We start from the raw sequence: 20,636 nt of genomic DNA on the forward strand, positions 1-20,636 counted from the left end.
GCTGTATGGGTCTCTTGCTGGGCTTGTTTAATTTTAGAAGGGATGGAAGGTGACTTATCATCTTCCATTCCTAGCTTTTAGTTTCTTTAATAGGTCGCAAAGTTCACATTCTCTGAGGGTTCATTTTACTATTTGCTTCGGAGGATGTTGATCTTTGTTTGAAATAAGGGTGCGTTATTTTCCTTAAAAGGTGGGTGTACTCGGGGTGGCCTGGGGCTTGTTCTTGTCATAGAATAGGTGTTTAGGGTTCTCTAAGGAACGATTCTTTCTGTCGACCCCATAGGGGTGTTTCGTTTTTGTACTGCTTGCTGAATATATATAATGGGCTGACCTCTTTTCATCAAAAAAAAAAACTTATAAAATAAAAAAAGACTTTACGTTGCTAAATCAAATAGTTGTAGATTTGTGGGTAATTTTAAAATGAGAATCTAAACTCTCAAATTTGCAGTAAGGGTGAGTTGGTTAAACGGTTTGATTCCAATTAAAAAGCTTCGGATTTTCAGAAACCAAAATTAAATCTAAAAGTTGAAATGCCGAAGAAAAAAAAAAATTAAAATGAAATGGTGAAATTTTGAAATGAAAATCTAAACTCTCGAATTTGCACTAGGGTGTAAGTTTTTTTTATTTTATTTTATCAAACACTAAGGGTGTAAGTTGGTTGAAAAGTTTGATTCCAATTAAAAAGTTTTAGATTTTTAAAGACCAAAATCAAATCTATAAGTTGAAATACCAAAAAAAAAAAAATTAAAAAATGAAATGGCTATGTAATTTTCGATTCAATCTAAAGTACAATACTATGTGAAAATTGTAGTACTATTTTTTTTTTTATTATTGGAGAAAGAGCATCCATTATTAAGAGCTCATTTTGAGAGCATGACCTATCCAAATGGCACATTAAAAAATATATTATTGTTCTGAGAGTACTTTTTTGAATCTTTTCTTTTTCCTAGTCAATGTGCTTTTTAAATCTGGCCATGAACTTGTAGCAAATACATTATTGATTATTCCAGAGGTCGTATCAAACAGGAATTAACGTGCATGTTGTCCACTAGCTTAATATCCACTATAATTAACAGGGTAGCAAAAGTTTAAGGGGTCTTGACCAAATTATTTGTAAGGGGAATAGTTCACCAGTGAATGAAAAATGCAAGGGGAATAGTTCACCCAGTCAAGTCGGTAGAATGCTATGTGATGAATAATTGTATCATATATTAGTTAATTCTTTGGAAACCTTGATACAAGTCACCTGGATCTATGTAAAGTACCAAAATATCTAATTGATGTGTGAATGCCAAGTGTTATTGGGACTTGGGAGTGACTAATCCTAAGCTTTTGGTGTTTTCTTGTGTATAGGAGGACTGCTGGAGTAGAGGACTAAAAGTCAGGAAAAAGTTTGAGACATCGGAAGGAGAGGCTTCTATTCCTAGTGGAGGAGGTTCTAGTTCAGATGTTCAAGGCAATCTGACAGCACAAGGAAGAAGCCTAAGTTTGTGAAGATGGAGCTCCATCGCATTGGCGTTCCATTTATGTTTTGCGAAACACAGCACACAGCACACGTACAGCAGCATCATTCAAGCTCAATTTCAAAAACACAGTTTCAATTACATGACTGAATGGAACTTTAACACTGCACATGAATTATAAATGCTGCTAGAGAAAAGCTTTTGAAAGATAAAACTGCACAATCTGCTCTTTCAGTTGCAGTCAATCAGTACAGAATGTGCTTATCCTAGTTTCTATTATTCTCAAAGAATAAATCAACATCCACACACAAAGTAAAACCAAGAGCTGAACCATCAACAAGCAGGACACAGAACACCATGTCTAGTAGTAGCACTGAGTCTTCCACAGTTCCTCATAGAGGATGAAGGAACCAAAATATCTACCGATGGCAATGCTAAAAACTCCAGAACAATGGATGGGAACAGTCGTGAATGCTTTGCTATTCATAGGAGAGAATTTTCGGTCTAGTGAGTGTGGTGGAAAGCATGGAGGGTATTCTGGTTCAGATGCCCATTTGTAGCATGATCTTATGAAACACAGCACAGCAGTCTAATTCCTATCCTGACAGCATAAGGATGATCCTAATTTTCCAAAGATGGAGTTCCATTACATTGTCATACCAATACCAGAAGTATATCGAAGCCAATGTGAGCAGCTGCATATACTTCCTAACAAACGTAGCTCACAAACATCATATAACTTGATTCCTATTCTGACAGCAAAGGCCCTAAGTTCCCAAATATGGAGTTCATCATAATATTAATACGATACCAAGTTACCAACACCAGATACAGAAAACTTGATGTGAGCATCTGCATGTACTTTACACGAAATATAGCACAGCAACACCATCTACTCTAAGTTCCTATTTGACTGATGTCCCTTGGTAAAATGGGCAGATTGTTCACATTGCATCGCATTATCAACATTTACACCTTCCCCAAAATAAAAACTCATATCAAAAACCCAAAAACACTATTGTAGTTAAGCATGGCTGGGTGAACTCAATACTGCTCATGAATTATATATGCTACTCAGTAAAAGAAGTTTAGAACAAAAACTGCACAATTTTCTTTTTCAGTTATATTCAATTCAAAGTTCAGAGTTGATACATTTATCTGCTTATCCCTAATTCCTGTAATGTGAATGAATGAATCAACATATCTGTAGGAAGATATCTACAAGAGAATACAGAGGTACTAGAAAAAGTAAAACCTGCCCGCCAGCAAGCAGTACATAGCACTATCTCTACAAGCAGCATTGAGTATGTATGCCACAGTTCTTTTTCAGCCTAACCGATGATCAATCAACCATTTTATATCCTCCCCTTCGGTCTTTCATTATCTTCTGCCCAACATATCTGCCAAAATTGACCAAATAAAACAGTCAGCTAGCCATTTTATTAAGCAACAAATCTATCAAGATACAATCCTATATGCATGTATCTCAATTAGCTACAAAGCTACAAGGACTTCTAACATGATTTGAGGACACTGACCTTCCAAGCATCAGAAGGGTAGCCTGAGGATTTGTCCCTGGTGATATACCAAAAGTAGACCCATCAACAACACGGAGTGCATCTATACCAATGACCCTGAAATCACCATCAACCACCTTCCCAGCAATGCAGCCCCCATGGTAGTGCCATATGGTGCTTACAGTGCGGCGGCAGAAATCTGCCATCTCGGCAAAGTCAGACTGATCAACTGGCAATGCAGGCCCTATAAACCTAAAATCTCTATTCCCAAACCATCCCTGGAACTTGAAATCCTCCATAGACCTGGTCCTGAGAATATCACCAATCTTTCGCGTCCCATTCACACACCTTTGCAAATCCACTGGGCTGTTGAAGTAATTGAATCGAACAATAGGATTCACCCTGACATCAGTTGAAGCCAGCCTTAAAGAACCAGCAGAGACTGGCCCGACAATCTTCTCCATGAGGGTGGCCACAGTAAGATATAGAGGTGCAGATGGTGTCCTAAGGAACACAGAGCGGGCTGGGGATGCAAATTGGATGACAGTGGAGGCTGATTCAATGTAAGCCCCTGATTCAGTAATGCCAACCACTTGAATGAGTGAGTGCTCCAGTGGAATTGGTGGCACTATTGAGATGCCATTTCTGGGATTATCAAACATAAACTGTCCAACATAAGGAAGATGATGAGCCACTGGAATCCCCCAAGATGCAAGATAAGGCCTTGGGCCAATACCACTCAGTAGAAGTAGCTGTGGAGTCCCAATTGCACCAGCTGAGAGAAGGACCTCTCCATGTTTTCGTAGCATAGCATGGTGATACCTCCCACTTCTATCACGAAAAACAACTCCAACGGCAGATTGCCTCGACACTGGAGATGAAGTAGATGAAGCCAACAGAACTTTTTCCACAGTGGCATGCACTGCAACTCGAATATTCAATGGCTTTGCATATTTAAGAAGGTCAGCAGCACTGTGTCTCCTTCCCAAAGTATCAAATGTTGAACCACCAGTCTTGGTCCCCACTACATGGTCAAAACTATACCCATTATAGGGATCAACACCAGCTTGCAATAAGCCATCTCGAACTGCTGACTGCCAATTCCTAAGCTCAGGCCTGAAGACAATTGCTCTTTCAACCCACTCATAGGACTCATTCACCACTTTAAGATCCCATTTGAAAGTGGACCTTTTGTAGAATTCGTGATCTGCACGGCTATAGAAACCAGCATTTATGGCACTGCTGCCTCCAAGAATGCGTCCTCGGACATTTGGAACACCATCTTCAGATGTGAAGGCTTGTGTCGGAGAGTCAAAGGTGTTGACATCCATGAGTGTGGCCAAGAAACCTTCCTGGGTCATCAAGTTTCGATTGCCGTAAGCAACACCACCTCTTTCCAGCAGGAGGACCCGAAACCTGGATGACAGAGTCGCAGCCAAAGGGCACCCAGCAGTGCCACCTCCCACGATAATGTAGTCATAGTAGTCCTCTGATGGGAAGTCAGTGGCGTTGGAAACAAACTTCAGGTAACTTGGCTCTGTTACAAAAACAGAGAAGCATTACCCTCAGTTCAGTTACCAAGAAATCATGAAGCAAGAACAAGTTTCACAACAAAAAAAAGTATCTGGCTTCGAAAACAACTTGATATTCTACGATAAAAAGAGGAATTAACATCCGTATGAAAACCCAGAAACCTCAAAGCAACTATAAACTGACCACAAAACAAAATTACAGAATATATATATATATATATATATATATATATATATATATATATATATATATATATATATATATGAAAGATTATTACAGCTTAGGCAATAGGCTCAGTCAAGAAAAGGTTTTCAGTTTCATTTCACCAAAACACAAAACCCAGTTGTAGAATCATAAACCCCATATCAAAAACGCAAAACCCCAAAATCATCATAAACCACGAACACAAAAACCACAGTCGGGTCTCATTTCTCAATCTTAACAAAGCCAATAGCAACACCACATTCGATACACAGAACCATATAAGCTTTACCCTAATTTGGGAACCAAGAAAACAACACAAAGATTCAATCTTGCTAACATTTCAACCACATCCGCCTTAAATTTCAACAATTCCACAGAAACGAACACCGAATTAAGCAAAAGAACTAGAGAGAGCGAAGAAGAAAGGAGCTACCTTGAAGAGGGCGGCGTGGGTTCCGAGACGGCGGCCTTGGAGAAGCGACGACGGCATTGATCACCACCATGAAGGCAAACGCCTGAAGAAGTAGAGAGAGCGAAATGGGTCTCGCCGCCATTGATGAAGTCTCTCGGTGTTTCTTGAAGAACAGAAATTTCTCTGTGATTCTCGGAGAAAAAGAATCTTGGAGAAGAAGAGAGAGAGAGAGAGAGAAGAAGAAGAAGAAGGTAGTGTGGCTTTTTGGGTACTAATTCAGTTGGAGTGGTTATTTAGCGGCAAAGGAAGAATGATCCGCTGTGGTTAGCCTCAGTGTAGGTCACACTCTTAAACGAATCAGAGAGGAACAAAGGGGCAGAAGCGTAAATTTGTTCAGAGAGGAGCAGTTTAGGCCCCACAGGGCTTAAACGAATCAGAGAAAAACAAAGGGGTAAAAGAGTCAATTCGCGTTCAGTAAAAGGTAATACGACGTCGTCTAGAGACCTTCTTAAGGAACAAGTTGTCTGTCTTTCACATTCTCCTGGGTTTTTAGTCTCAATATTCTCAATTGGGTTTCAAAGGCTTTAAACAGTGAGCACAAGGACCTCAGGTCAATCTCTTTCTCTTTTTTTCTCTCTGTAATTTTCTGATTGGTATGAGCTGTAAAATACCCTAATTGTAATACTTTGTAGAAAACTTTTGATTTTTTGATTTTTTTTTTTTTGGAGATATGATGGAGGGTTTTGTCAGGAACTGAGGAAGATTAGGGTTTTGGTTTAGGATGAATGTCTAAATTGGTGAAATTTTAGTACCCAGTAATCAGTTAGCTTTGTTCTGTTTTGGGTTGTGAACTTGTGATCATAGAAAGGATGAAGCTTTCCTTTTGATGCATTCCTATTACATTTCTGAGATAATTGTCAAATGAATTTTCAAATGTTAATGGAGATTTGGAAGTAAAGTAGGTGTTTTTTTTTACTATCCAGAGTCCATATGGATCTCAATGATCTTAACAAGGTTTGGGAAATCAAACCACTTAAGAAAATTGGAGAAGAGGATGCAAGAAAAATCCTTGAGAGAGTTGCAAAGCAAGTGCAGCCTATAATGCGCAAGCGTAAATGGAAAGTCCGAATCCTTTCTGAATTCAGGTTGGGGTGTTTGTTGTTATCTTCCCTTGATTTGTTTGTGCTTTATTGTATGTTTTTCATTGACATCTGAGACTTTGGAATGCAGTCCTGCCAACCCGGCTCTTCAGGGGCTCAATATAGGAGGAGGTGATGAAGTTAAGCTCAGACTGCGAAGGCCAAACAACGAATGGGATTTCTATCCGTATGAACAGATCCTTGATACAATGCTGCACGAGCTCTGCCACAACGAGCATGGTCCTCATAATGCCGACTTTTACAACCTTTTGGACGAGATCAGACGGGTAATTGCCTTACCTCACTTATGAAATTGATAATTAGTATAATCTGCTGAAGGGCTAAGAATTTCAACAGACTACAGTGAACTGCTGGTTGTATTACTTTTCATGAATCCACTAGCGCTGTTGCTCTCAGTAAACTGCACCCTGGTACCTTAATTGGAATTTGTCAATTAGGTCTTTATCACACAAATCTTAGGGGCACAATTTACTGTGATATGTATTAAATGGAACTCAGCTGATAAATGCAAATTTAGATGAATCACTGTATCCCTATGTATGTGGATGATGTAGGAGCACCAGAAATAGCAGATCTTATTCTGGATGGTTGCATATTGAGCATCCACATTATCATCTTTAGAAGTCAGTGTGGATCATTCATACACTTAATTTTCATCATCAGTTGATGTGATTCCTCGTCATCCTTCCCTCTGACCCAAGCGTATAGGGTATTGGGCCACATAAACTCACTCTTCCCTTCTTATCTATTATATGAAGTATCTCTTATTAAATATAATTAGTTAGGTCTTTTCATACTACTTGTTCCAATTTATTGTCCAAGTTCTAAAAGGCTCAAGTGAAGCCTTTCAATTCTTTGCTCCTGGATGAAAAAGTTTTCTTCATAGTTGTGAATTAGCGATTTATATCCTCTTGTGTTGGCTACTTTATCACTCCTGTTGTTTCTGTGGATTTAAACTTGTGAAAATGTTTAAGCGCCAGTATTTTTGTAAATGATTACATTACTTCTTCTCATTATCAAATTTCATTTGCTTTACCTAGTATTTTCTGTTGTAGTACTTAGCTTACTTAGTAATAGTTCTTCTATATTTTGTATAGATGCATGCTGTATGGATGATTGTACTTTACTTGGTTCCCATGGTTTTCTGCAGGAATGTGAGGAACTGATGGGTAAAGGGATTACCGGCACTGGACAAGGATTTGATCTTCCTGGGAGACGTTTGGGTGGTTTCTCACGTCAACCCCCTCCATCATCTCTACGCCAGACTGCCTTGGCTGCTGCTGAAAGCAGAGCACGTCGTGGAGCTCTATTGCCGTCAGGACCTAAGCGTTTAGGTGGGGATAGCAACATTAAGGCTGCTTTGAGCCCAATACAAGCTGCTGCTATGGCTGCAGAAAGGAGACTACATGATGATCTATGGTGTGGGTCAAAGTCTTTAGAGGGTGACACTAATGTCCAGGGTCATGTCGGAACTTCTCAAAAGCCACAAGCTTTCACAGTTACTGATGGAAGATCTACCCAAACTTCTACTCAACCAAAGCCAGGTCCGGAAAAAGTAGATGATCAATCGAAGTGGCAATGTAGTACGTGCACTTTACTAAATGAGGTAAAGCTATTCATAATTTTTTTTCAAGAAAGCACAAAAATTATCTGCACTTGTTGGTCTCATTCTGGTTAATATCACTGTTGTTGCTAGAGCTTGATTAGGAGTTCATGTTCTCATCAGTTTAATGCTTTGAAGTTATTGCAGGAATTGGCATTGACATGTGCAGCCTGCGCGACTTTAAAAGATAACACCAAGTTTAAGGTTTGGTCTTGCAAATTTTGTACATTAGAAAACAGAGTTGGGGTAGAAAGATGCTTAGCTTGTGGAGAATGGAGATACTCATATGGTCCTCCTGTCTCCAATCGCGGACCTTATGTTGGCACCTGAGAAAGAGTGGAATTCAGAGTCTGCTCACAATTGATGCAGTCTTCATATAGAACAATCTTATAAATATACTTCATTTATCACACAGCACATAAACTGTAAAGTCAGGATATCCATTTTGATTGTACATACCTACATAAATTTAAAGTCCTTTTGAACCCCATTTTAGCTGGTGTTGCAGTTATTTAATCTTGGTCATCTTTGCTGTTTTTGTTAATCTGTTGCTTTATCAGAACAACAAAATCTAAAAGGAAAACTGACGAACGTGAAGGAGAGGACAAAATTAAAGGATCAATGAGTGGAAATATTTGTGGATGAGGCATATTTCAGTTCGTGTCCTTTTCAAATCCAGGCAGTATAATGGAGCTCGGTTTCTCTTTCACTACTGTTCAGTAGTTTTGAACAAATTAGATGAAACATATCCTAATGAATGTCATTTGCGTGAGTGGGTTCTTGCGGGTATTCATTTCATGACCGCTATCACAGGATACCATCACATCATTTTAAGTTATCTTGTATATTTATATACTCTTTGTATAAACAAGAAAGGCTAAAACAAAATTTTTGTTGAGGAAGCTAAAACAAAAACTTTGTTGAGGAGGCTAATACACTTTGTCATTGCTCTGTTTCATGAGATAATGGAGGAAATTAACATAGTAGCGGCTTACTTGGTTTAGATTTCGAATTAGAGGCTTGATTTGCAAAAGTGAAACTATAAAGATCAAATGAAAAATCAAATAACCTACATGAACTAGATATGTCATTTGGACCATAAAAAAAGTAGGCATGTTGACACATTGGCTGCATTTGTAAAGAAGCTTGCCGCTTGCTGTATACAGTTTGAAAAGGATCCATTTTAACCGATCCATTCCGGATCGACTAAATAGGTACAGAAGTTGCTCATCTTGCTTCAAGGCTGGAGTGCCCCAAAAAAAAAATACAAACGCATAACACATTTGGTGTACGCCTAGCATCTCAAATTATGACAGATTATTTTGATTTGTACTACCCTGATTAACTTAGGGCAAGAAAAGCATGACATAAATCTAGAATTATTTTAGTAATGGTCACTGAAGGACTTCACTATAACAAATGAAATTTGATTCTGTTCGTAGGTCTTCATCTCAGCATAACCCAGCAAAGTCTTTTAACTCGTTTTGGTTTCATTCTACATCCTTACCCTCTAAGTACTAATCAACTCTTTTCTCATTAGCACAAGCGTATTGCAATTTTGCATTTCAATAGCCATTTCCAAGGGGGTTGAGCCTCCTGGGAGGAGTAACGCCATAAAGGATTGGAACAACATTTAATATAAAGAGCACTATCCTTAAATCAATGACTAATCCGATAAGGTTTAAGCCAATTTGGTGAGGATAATAAAGGCTTTGTGGGTTTCTAAAACCCAGAAAACATTTATTTGGATGACTAAACCCATCTGCATGCATGAACCTTCAACTCTGATACCAACTTCTACTTTAGTACAGATAGTTTTTGCCATTAATGTAACTAATACTAATCTTAGCATTGAAATCGCAGGCAAATTAAGAAGCACGTATCACAATATCAGTTTAATGATGACAAGCATATTCAAATAGAGTTAATACTTATTGACCACCAAGCCAGAAAGTCTTGAATCTTGGGATATATGAACACACAATTGCCAGACACAGCTTAATAGTATTGTTCCATTTAGCACCTCAAATCATATATTTTTGGTTACAATGTGATGCCCATTTCACTACAACTTAATGTAAAGTAACCAAAAGCTGAGACTGAGAGCTGCCAAAGAGAACGGTTAAGCATATTAGAATTAAAGTTCGGTACAGGAACGATCCATTTGATATCTGATCGATTTCCAAATTATATTCAGCCGTCCATGTCAATGAAATTTGTAAACCATATAAGTACATTTGGGAATCTCTTTAGCCGAAGTGCCGAACGAGTGCTGATTTAGTCACTACAATTATTAGAGTACGTGGGTCGGAAACTGAGAAACAGCAAACACATACTATTCCTGTGTTGAAGTATATCAGTTATTGAGATTAGTAAAGATATAGTTTTAGCCATGTTAAACCAGATAAGTCTCAGCAAGTATGACAAGCAGGTGAGACAATAGTATTTTAGTGATGGTAAACCAGAAAGCCTACTAGATATATATACAATTACACAATGCTTGGCCACATTGGGCATAGTAAACATACTAACATCAGCTCCTACTAATATGTATAACAAATTATGGAAGGCAAGTATATGTTTTCCTCATACCTCATCTCAATAAGCTCAGTAAGTTCCATTTCCCATGCTAAGAAATCAGCACTACGAATCAGATCGAGATTATAGATTCAGAGGAAAAATAGGCCTTGACCAGCAAAACCTGAAAAACAGGCCATGAAGCCAGCTTTGCCTCAATTTATCAATGAATCAAAGGCACATATACCGGCCAGCTGCAATTTCTTCATTAGTGCATGTTTAAGAGAAACTTACAAACATGATTAACTATGGATAAATTTAACTTGCTGCAGATTCCGGAAGTTCAGTCACTTGTCCATTTAATCAAATAGGTAAGGCGTAATCATTACAACTGAGAAACTGATCGAGAGTCAAAATTTGGTAAGGTGTCATCAAGGAATGCAGATCAAAATTAGTTAGCGTATTGCTGTTGAGACTTGAGTTATCATATTATAGACTTTTTGTTTTTTTACATGTATTAGCATGACCTTCGTGCTTTGATTCTATTTTTTTTTTTTTTTTTTTTGAAGTAAAAGGTCATTGCATTAGATGACCGGCCAATAAGCCAGAGTCTAACATACACTTAAAGACAGAAAAATGGCGGGGTAACAACCACACTCCTATCTAAGCAATGTAAACTCATTACAAGCAAATTTTGAGCCCGCTTTGTAAGCGAACTCATAGACAAAGAACAACTCCGTGTCTTCTAGGGCAAAATCATTGACTAGCCTCCCCATTAGCCAGGAGCGCAATTGCGGTACCAACAGAGAAGCCACTTCCCAGCAAACAAATAGGAGCAATTCATTATCCATAAGCCACTTGAAAAAAAAAAACACCAATCTTATTTCAGATAATTACCAACTCCCGTAGCAGTCTTGACCCGAAACGATTGGTCCTGTAACCCGAAATAAAACAAACAGAACCAGACACACCACTAGCCCAAATCAAATCAGGCCCAAAAGAGAAGGGAAAGAGATGGTAAGCCCAACTAGGCATCAGCCCAACCCGACAGGGCCCCAGCCCACCACCCACCTCGTTCCCATCTACTTCAGGACGACCCGATCGGAGCCCGAGGGCAGCGCTCAGTCCATTCTTCCGGTGGCCGGCCGCGAAGCTCTGCCATCGCCTCAAGGGAGGAGACCTGGCCCTGACCTGGATCTACAAAGAAAGCGATCAAAATCATCGGAAACCCCTGCCTCAGAAGCTGCCTGCGATCCGCCGCCTTCGCTGTAAACCTCCGACAAACCAAACCCGGCAAGCAAGAGTCCTTACGCACCACAGCCCGCACACTGACCCGCCTTAGCCGAAGCCGCCGCAAATCAGAGCCTGTAAACCTCAACGTTTCCGTCGAGCAAACGATCTGGAACACCGGCGCCGACGACAGACTGCACCGCCTCTCCTCGCCGTCGCCGCCTGGTCTGGGGACCGTAAGATCACCGCCGCCAGCAACGAAACCCTAGGTTTCGCCTATTGAGGTCGCTCCGTATTGCTCGGATCTCAAGCAGTTTTATGATTCAAATGCAAAAGTTCGTGCTTTGATTCTATAAACTAGTTGCATTTCCAATAAAGGCATATATAAATAAAATAAAAAATAAAAAATAAAAATAAAATAAATTTGGCCAATATAATGAGGCATTTTGACATGATATAACTTAACTATACAAATATAGACAATACCAAAACTTTTCAGTCAAGAAAATTTCCTCCTCCCACTCTTTTAATTACTATCCTCCTTGCTCTTCAGAGAGCTGTTGCAGTGGAAGGCATTGACGGAGATAACGGAGGAAACATAACCACACGTACAGAAGCTTAATTTCTGAACAAGCTAGCGAGTAGTTGTGCAAATATCATTTTCCACGACTTTCCCCGACTTCCCAATTTCTACGAAAAACTGTTTTACAAGAAATTAACACCGTATGTCTTTCATCTTTTATTGACTTGTTTTGGGGAAACCGACAGTTGACACCCTTTTGTTGTGGACTTGTAGGGGAGCTTTTGATTACTAGAAAAAATGTCACCTAACATGTTTCCACAAATAGGCCAACCCAAGGAATGCTAGTTGCATTCATGATCAGATGTATCAATCCAAGAAACCTAAGAAACCTATATTTTCATTGACTAAATATTTAGTGCAGCTTAAATTTTCTCCAACACTTTTTCTATGATTTATGAATTACACAGTTATTTGATGAATATTGCAGGTGATTATTTTGTGACATCATTGCAGATTCTCAACTAGCCTTGATTAATTGCATTTGAAGCTTGGATAGAAACCAATCACCAATGTATATGCCTAATTCAATCTAACTTTTTATCCCTTCTTTTTGTCCCTTCAATGATATACAGTACACAATTAATTTTCTTTATTTACATTTTGATCTACTTGTCTAGTTCTTGTCGCAGAATAGTACTTTGATGTGTAAAGAATAGATACAATATTAAAGGAAATTCAAAAAAATTGACAATATGTTTATTCTAAAGATGAAAAAGACTGCGCTTATTACGCATATAAAGATACGAATGAGTCTAGAATTTATATAAATATTTGTGATTTTTCAAAAAGAACTTTTTCATTTATTGATAATTAGAAATTTACAATTTAAACTTGATATAAATATTTGTGATTTTTCGTTCCTAATACTGAAAATTTAAACAATCAAAGAGAAAAAAAAAATGGAAATTGGGGATCTTTTTTTCGTCCGATGTGGTCTCATTGATAGACATGCCCCATAACATTTATGTTTAGAAAAAATAGCCTACTACAGCCCATATCATATACGTGTAGGGGGGATGATGGCTGGAAAGAGGTAAAAGCTTCCAGAATAAAGAGTTTGGACAAGTGGGGAGAAACAGAGAAAAGATTGGAAAACGATAGAAAAAGCAAAGAGATTGGACATGATTGAAGCGACAAGAGATGGATGAAGAGGACGAAAGGGTTTGTGGGAAATTTGGGGTGCTAAGAGCAACTCCAACAGTTTCCCTATAATTTCTGTATAATAGGGAAGCAAAAGTAAAAGATTTAGCATCTTTTTCTTCTCCAACTCCAACAGATTCCCTATTTTACAGCAATATCTAAAATCTCCATATTCTTTCTTAAAATTTTAGAGATTGCTGTAAATATAGGGAATTTGGTTTTCTCTTTCCTCCTTTTCTTTAAAATAGGGATGGTTATAGAGAATCTGTTGGAGCAAAAGAGGTTCATTTTTTTCTAAAATAGAGAAAAATCAAAATATGGGGAAGCTGTTGGAGTTGCTCTAAGATTTGGGGAAATTGGTTGGGAGATGAAAAGAGAGAAGAAACGTAGGAGGAACGGCAAACAAATCTGCCACCGGCAGGGCAGAGAGCTACCATAAGGAAGGGTAGGGGAAAACCGGGAGGGAGCCCGAGCAGGAGCCCCCTTGAAGGATCTCCAAAAAAAAAAAAAAAAAAAAAAAAAAGCCCCCTTGAAGGGCGGAAGAAACGCCGACGACTCTCAACTTAGAGAGAAAACCCAGAGGCAAAGATTTTCTTGCACGTCTTCTATAAGCTTAGGGAATTGATAGGCAATGTCAAAGTAATGCATGGCAGACTTTGTAAGACCAGACTATGTTGTAAAAATGCATTCTTTATGTTCATGACTTCATGTAGACCTATATATTAAATTAGAAGTATATGCTATGAATTAAATTAGAAGTATAAGCTTATGTTCATGTCAAATATACTGATACACACATTGCAGTTGAAATGGACATCTGATATATATTGAACTAGTGAGTCGTGAAGAATAAGAAAATATGAAGATGAAATCATGAAATTACAGTAGAATTTCCACAAGGAATTTCAAAGCATGTTAATTGCTGTGGATGGTTAGCTTCGGACTCTCTCTCATGAGTCATGAGATGGATTTTTCTTGGAAGAAGAAAAGTCTAAACAGATGTGAGACATAATTAAGCTAGCTATGCAACTAATGTCAAACCAGAAAACGTTGCACATCAAATACCGCGTAGGCCTTTTAGGGCTATATATGGTGACATCTGGCTCCTACTCTTAGTGACAGAATCTAGTGGAGAGGATTGTATGCACCGACAGTGCAAGTGCACTATTAGTTATTTTAATCTAAAAAAAAATAATAACCACTCATCTAATTGTTGGAGAGGAAAGATCGCACATTGGAAAATTGACAAATAAAATATAACTTATAAGTGGGTGACTCTTACCCAATTGTACCGAGGCCTTTTGTGATTAAAACCCAACACCTAACGGGTGGTTAAGTTGGGACAGTATCGGTACAATGGTGGGCCACTGGCCACGCTTGTCGCTGTTTAACATGGTATCAGAGCGGGTCCCTCTCCAATTGCGTCTCCACGTAGGCACGTATCATGAGCCCAAATTGGGGTTCCCTGTATTGCCATTGAAATGAAATTACCAAGTGTCCAATGTGGGCCTTGGATTGTATTGACCAAGTCTCCAATATGAGACTTGTGTCCCAATTTCCAATATGGGAATTGGATGAATGAATTTCATGTGCAGACCTAGAGCTAGGTTGCACGTGAGGGGGCGTGTTGGAGAGGAAAGATCCCACATTGGAAAAGTGACAAATAAAATATAACTTATAAGTGGGTGGCTCTTACCCAATTGTACCGAGGCCTTTTGTGATTAAAACCCAACACCTAACGGGTGATTAAGTTGGGACAGTATCGGTACAATGGTGGGCCACTGGCCACGCTTGTCGCTGTTTAACACTAATCCCACCCTTTATATATTTTAATATCAAAAAAATTACATCCATTCATATTGCAAGTACCCATGCACTGTCAGTGCATGGAATACACTCTTCAGAATCTAGTAGCTAGCCAGGCTGAAATGTAGCAAAAAATTTTGAATGCAGCACTCCACTATTTCGTCTAACATCATGACATATGTTGCTATTTTACAACTCCGTTTTTCACAGTTTAAGTTGCTCTCATTTCGTTCGCCACTAAAATGACACAAATTCATAAATAGATGAGAAAGATTAGAAGCTCTAGTTTCAACTCTAACCTTATTCTCCTTCTTTATAAATTGATATTAACATTTGAATTTTGTTGTTTCTTTTTAGGTAATCTTATTGTTATGTGTGTCTTATGATTTGATTTTCTACTTAAAGGGTTTTTCATAATTCGATCTTGATGGGAAAATCCTATCAAGTCATGACATGAAAAGAGAGCCCAAAGTTGGCTAAAGTACCAACAAACTGATTTTGTTCCTTATATATATTAGAGAGTAAAAGTTTATCATTGAAATTCAATGAAAACAATTTTCACATAACATAGAGATCAAAGAAAATCAAACACAAGGGAAAAATTAATTTTCAACTAAACAAATTTCCAATTTTCACCCAAACTAGATCAATAACCTAATCATTATATTTTAAAATATTTGGTTGTCAACTATTACATTACTGGTATTGTCAATTGTGAGCTCTGCATGATCAAATGAATATGCACTTAAAAAAAATCGCATTTCTAGTTTTTGTGTTTCTTTATTGATCACTTTCATAATTGCAGTTAACATTCAAGCTCTTATTATAAATGTGAATTAAATTCAATTTAATTGGGCACTTATGTGCATGACTGCAGTATATACATAATTCCGATGATGATGGGGGTTTCTACTTTGCAAAATACGAGGGAAAACTCCAAACTCTTTTAGTCTTTTGATGGTGTGGATCGGAGCAAGTCATTTCATGGTATGATGAGGAATAGTGGGGAAAGAGAACTAGAAAGAAGAGAGGGCAGAAAAAGAAAATTCAAATCAAGGTGGCCATTCAGTAATGGAAGAGAGATAAGTGTTTGGGTATTTCCCTTTTGAGGATGATTAACTTGGGAGGGTGTTTGGGTATTTCCTATTTGAGGATTTTGAAATTTTATTGATAAAACTGCATTGGTTAAATTTAATACAATCATTGTTGTTAACTTTTATTAACTAATGTTACACGTTAATTTTAAAAGTGAATTAGGCATCTATCCACCTAAATCAAGATGGGTAACAAATTTAGGCGGCAACAACAAATGTTGATTAGACAACAAATTTAGAAGGGTAACAAATTAAAGTATGCATAGATATGACCACAATTGGAGTTAAAAATGGTGTTTGAGATGGGATTTGGACATTTGGTTGACCCAGGGGCATACTTGGAAGAACAAAAGTCTAAACAATTAGGTGTGACATACTTTTAGCTAGTTATGCAACTTATGTTAGACCAATGAACAAGGGATATATAAGATGCATTGGCCTTTTAGGCCTATATATAGTGACATTTGCTCCTACTCTTGGGACAAAATCTATTAGGGTTTAATTATTAGTTATGTACTAAGGAATAACCGCATAAGTTTCTAAAGAAGTCATTGGAATAAAGATAGAAAATAAAGAGTATTTTGGGAATAAATTGCTAGTTTCCTATCATTATAGGATTTGCATGATGGAATGAATATACATGAGTGTGATTTAATTTATGACAATTAATTAGTTAATTGGCGAAAAGCTATAAAGTGAGGGATGCTTCTGTAATTTTTTAATCCATATTTCATAATTACAGTAGCTCGAACTCTTTTATCATGAATGTGAATCACATTCAATTAGTTCAGCATAGGTCGTAAGTGTGCATAGACTCCAAAGATACAGGTTCAATGATGATGGTGAGTTTCTATCTTTTCAAAAATAATGGGAAAGACTCGACCCTCTTTTCATGGTGTGGAGAAATCCCTTCATGGCCATTCACACCTGGCTAGAATTAATCCCTCATTATTAAAAAGTAATTATCAGTAATTATCAAATCATCATCGTAGATTAGTTATTAGTCTCCATCTAATCGTTACTTAATCCATCAAATGCTGTCGTGGCACCCCGGGCCCCACGTAACCCCATGACAGCCCCGTACCCGGATCCGACCCGTTTACAAACCGAAAACGAATTCCAACGTTTACAAAATTAACCCATCATTTATTTTCCACTGTTCCCCGGCTCACGTAAATCACGAGCAACTTGCAAACCCCACGCTGCCACAGCTTGTACTCATTTACTCCCCGAGGGCAAAAAGGGTATTAAACTGCCGCCGAATTCCGTCATAAATTTTTTCCACGAGATACCCGATGTCGGGGGAAGAAGGGAAAATGAAAATCACGCGCCCCACCCCCCTCTTTTTTTTTTTTTTTACCGCCTAAAATTGACATTTCACATTCTCTCTTTAGTCTTACCCAGGTAGTGGGCCCCGCCCGCAGACTCCTCCGAATCTTTGATTGGCTCCCATCGCTCTGTCCCAGCGCGTGAGGCTCCCTCGCCTTCAAAATCTCGATTCCCCTCTGCGTTTTGATGATTATATTTGCACATCGCATCCACATCACCAATTCCCCTTCTTCATTTCTTTAATTTTTTTTTTTTTTGGGGTTTTCAGAGAGAGAGAGAGAGAAAAATCCCCGTCTTCTTTTCCTCTTCTTTTTCTCGTTGTTTCCTCCTCTTTTCCTCGCTCCTGCAGAAGTCTCCGATTCTCGAAACGAAGACGAGTAATAGGAGATAAACGACACCGTTCCAATCAATCCCACCATTCAATCAAAGCCAGCCACAGCCCCACTCCCCCCCCCCCCATGAAACGGAGCAAAACGGTGAGTCGTCGTGATCGTCGCGACCTCCATCTCCATCTTTAACCTCTCTTCTCTTCTCTTCTCTTTTCTCCTCTTCTCTGCTCAGCTCAGCTCAGCTCTCTTCTTCTCCGTGCGATTCGAAGCCGCGATCGGGAAACGGTGCATCGGAATCATGAGACCGAATAATATGAGTCAGATGCCGCCGCCGCCGCCGGGAGGTTTGGCCGCCAGAAAGGACCCGTCGGGGAAGACACGGCGTCGTCCTGACCTGAGTCTACCGATGCCGAGGCGGGACACGTCTCTGGCCGTGCCGTTGCCTCTGCCGCCGGGACCGAGCTCGGCTCCGTCCGGGTCCGAGGCGGTGATGATCAACTTCTCCGAGCTGGAGCGGGCGAACCGGATTGGGAGCGGAGCCGGCGGCACGGTCTACAAGGTTATTCACAAGCCGACCGGGCGGGTCTACGCGCTGAAAGTCATCTACGGCAACCACGACGAGTCGACCCGGCACCAGATCTGCCGCGAGATCCAAATCCTCCGCGACGTCGATAACCCTAACGTCGTCAAGTGCCACGATATGTTTGACCACAACGGCGAGATCCAGGTGCTGCTGGAGTTCATGGACGGCGGTTCGTTAGAGGGGAAGCACATCGCCAACGAGAAAAGCCTCTCCGACTTGACACGGCAGATCCTCACCGGATTGGCCTACCTCCACAAACGGCACATCGTCCACCGCGATATCAAGCCTTCGAATCTCTTGATCAACGCCCGGAATCAGGTCAAGATCGCCGATTTCGGAGTCAGCCGGATTTTGGCGCAGACTATGGACCCGTGTAACTCCTCTGTAGGGACCATAGCCTACATGAGCCCGGAGAGGATCAACACCGATCTCAATCAGGGCAGGTACGACGGCTACGCCGGCGATATTTGGAGCCTGGGGGTCAGCATCTTGGAGTTTTACATGGGCCGATTTCCGTTCAATGTGCAGCGGGCTCAGGGAGATTGGGCCAGCTTAATGTGGGCCATTTGTATGTCTCAGCCGCCTGAGGCTCCGCCGACGGCCTCCAGAGAGTTCCGGCATTTCATTGCTTGCTGTTTGCAGAGAGAGCCGAACAGGAGAATGTCGGCGCAGCAGTTGTTGCAGCACCCATTTATCTCCGGCAATGGGGGCGTGCCGCCGCAGGTTCATCAGAATCTGCACACTCTCCTACCACCGCCACGCCCGCTTCCCTCTTAGCTAGTACTTTCTATCTTTGCCCAATTACTGTGATGATGCTGGTTTTACTTGGTTAATTTTCTGTCTTTCCTCTTTTTGATGATAATGATAATGATGATATGATTTGGTGTTTAAGGAAGATGATGATGATGATGATGATGATGATGGGTGAGATTTGATGATTTGAGGAGGAATTGGGGAAATGGGTGCATTTGTTTTTAGCTTTACTTCTACTTTTGTTAATCAGTCTATCACACAACTCAATCATTCTGTCATTGATAATGTGAATGGTAACTGGAAATGGGAAATTGGCTTTAGGGGGACTCACCCTTTTCTCAGATTTCAAGCAAATTATACTAATTTTGGCTATGTGATTGATATAGATTCGTTGGGATTGGATTTTTGGGTACTTCTGATGTTCTTTTCCGTTTTTAATTAACTTGTTTTGTTGGGTATTTCTGGGAGGTATCAATATTGAGTGAATCTTTGAGCTGCCCAGCTTAATATGGCTGGTTTGGTACTTTGGTTAGTGGGGTGGATGAGATTTTACCTTTGTAATATCAATGCACGAATCTTTCTTTCTCCATCATCATAGATTACACAGAATAGGAAAGTTGCAGAGATTCTTTCTTCTTTTCAAGTCTTTTTCCTCTTATACCTCCCTCTCTTTTATCTTCTCCTAGTTTTTTTTTCCTGCTCCACTTCTCGTAATATGAAGTAGGCAAGTAGCACACTGGTGTTGATGAGGAGGAAGAGCTTTATAAATATTGAAGTCTTGGTCAATGAAATCAGTATTGTAATTCTAATTTGTTAGTAATTTGTTAGTGAATATCACTTATCATAGTTTTTCAATTCAAGCAATTTAATCAATTTTCTTTAGGAAATAAATGTCACAGTTGCCATTGCTACTGTAATTCATACTTTGCTAAGAATGTGTCGTGCTTTTGCTTATTCACATTTGGCTTCTTTCTTCAATCTAGCTAGTGAATATATATGTACATATATATAATGTTGCCTGGCCAATTTGAAACCTGGACCCAAAGTCCTAAGTCGAATTTTAACACCGGCAAAATATAACTCCCAAGACCAATGGAGAGAACTAAAGAAGCTTTTTCATTTTGGAAAGAACGTAACTTGTAGATTTGGTGCACGAGTTTTCTTCCTTTTTGATGACACTGCATGTTTCATGGAAAAAGGTGAAAGCCATTTAAAAGCTGCATAACAATCCATGGCTTGTGTGACAGAGAATTCACCTCATCACTTTGACGCCTTGCCTATTTATAGCATCCCCAATCCATACCGGTTTAGTGAACAACCAAAAATTGGCTAAGCTCTTGATGGCGAAATCATTATGTGTTTTGCACATCAAAGTGTTTT

General features: G+C 39.3%; 3 protein-coding genes across 3 annotated transcripts; 2 read left to right on the forward strand and 1 right to left on the reverse strand.

The window, feature by feature from the left end:
• Positions 1-2,564: 2,564 nt before the first annotated feature.
• On the reverse strand, positions 2,565-5,384 carry LOC133742738 ((R)-mandelonitrile lyase-like). The gene is made up of 3 exons (XM_062170413.1): positions 5,151-5,384; positions 3,002-4,517; positions 2,565-2,863 (listed from the first exon to the last, which is right to left on the reverse strand). Exons 1-3 carry the CDS (start codon positions 5,269-5,271, stop codon positions 2,806-2,808), a joined length of 1,695 nt encoding a protein of 564 aa, XP_062026397.1. The 5' UTR covers positions 5,272-5,384; the 3' UTR covers positions 2,565-2,805.
• A 277-nt stretch (positions 5,385-5,661) lies between these two features.
• LOC133742744 (DNA-dependent metalloprotease WSS1-like) lies at positions 5,662-8,382 on the forward strand. Its single transcript, XM_062170422.1, has 5 exons — positions 5,662-5,739; positions 6,113-6,274; positions 6,360-6,555; positions 7,440-7,895; positions 8,040-8,382. The coding sequence occupies exons 2-5, from the start codon at positions 6,120-6,122 to the stop codon at positions 8,220-8,222; spliced, it is 990 nt and encodes a 329-aa protein (XP_062026406.1). The 5' UTR covers positions 5,662-5,739; positions 6,113-6,119; the 3' UTR covers positions 8,223-8,382.
• A 9,431-nt stretch (positions 8,383-17,813) lies between these two features.
• LOC133725647 (mitogen-activated protein kinase kinase 5-like) lies at positions 17,814-19,394 on the forward strand. Its single transcript, XM_062152987.1, has one exon. The coding sequence runs from the start codon at positions 18,219-18,221 to the stop codon at positions 19,278-19,280; it is 1,062 nt and encodes a 353-aa protein (XP_062008971.1). The 5' UTR covers positions 17,814-18,218; the 3' UTR covers positions 19,281-19,394.
• The last annotated feature ends 1,242 nt before the right edge of the window (positions 19,395-20,636 follow it).

The sequence above is a fragment of the Rosa rugosa genome, chromosome 1 (assembly GCF_958449725.1).
Source record: "Rosa rugosa chromosome 1, drRosRugo1.1, whole genome shotgun sequence".
NCBI lineage: Eukaryota > Viridiplantae > Streptophyta > Magnoliopsida > Rosales > Rosaceae > Rosa > Rosa rugosa.

Bases quoted from the DNA above. Each gene is read 5' to 3' on its own strand.
- LOC133742738 (XM_062170413.1), bottom strand. From the start codon at position 5,271: ATGGCGGCGAGACCCATTTCGCTCTCTCTACTTCTTCAGGCGTTTGCC. The intron at 4,518-5,150 runs GTAGCTCCTTTC...TTTTTGTAACAG, and splicing joins CCCACGCCGCCCTCTTCAAG to AGCCAAGTTACCTGAAGTTT. The intron at 2,864-3,001 runs GTCAGTGTCCTC...CAATTTTGGCAG, and splicing joins ACCCTTCTGATGCTTGGAAG to ATATGTTGGGCAGAAGATAA.
- LOC133742744 (XM_062170422.1), top strand. From the start codon at position 6,120: ATGGATCTCAATGATCTTAACAAGGTTTGGGAAATCAAACCACTTAAG. The intron at 6,275-6,359 runs GTTGGGGTGTTT...TTTGGAATGCAG, and splicing joins CGAATCCTTTCTGAATTCAG to TCCTGCCAACCCGGCTCTTC. The intron at 7,896-8,039 runs GTAAAGCTATTC...AAGTTATTGCAG, and splicing joins CGTGCACTTTACTAAATGAG to GAATTGGCATTGACATGTGC.
- LOC133725647 (XM_062152987.1), top strand. From the start codon at position 18,219: ATGAGACCGAATAATATGAGTCAGATGCCGCCGCCGCCGCCGGGAGGT.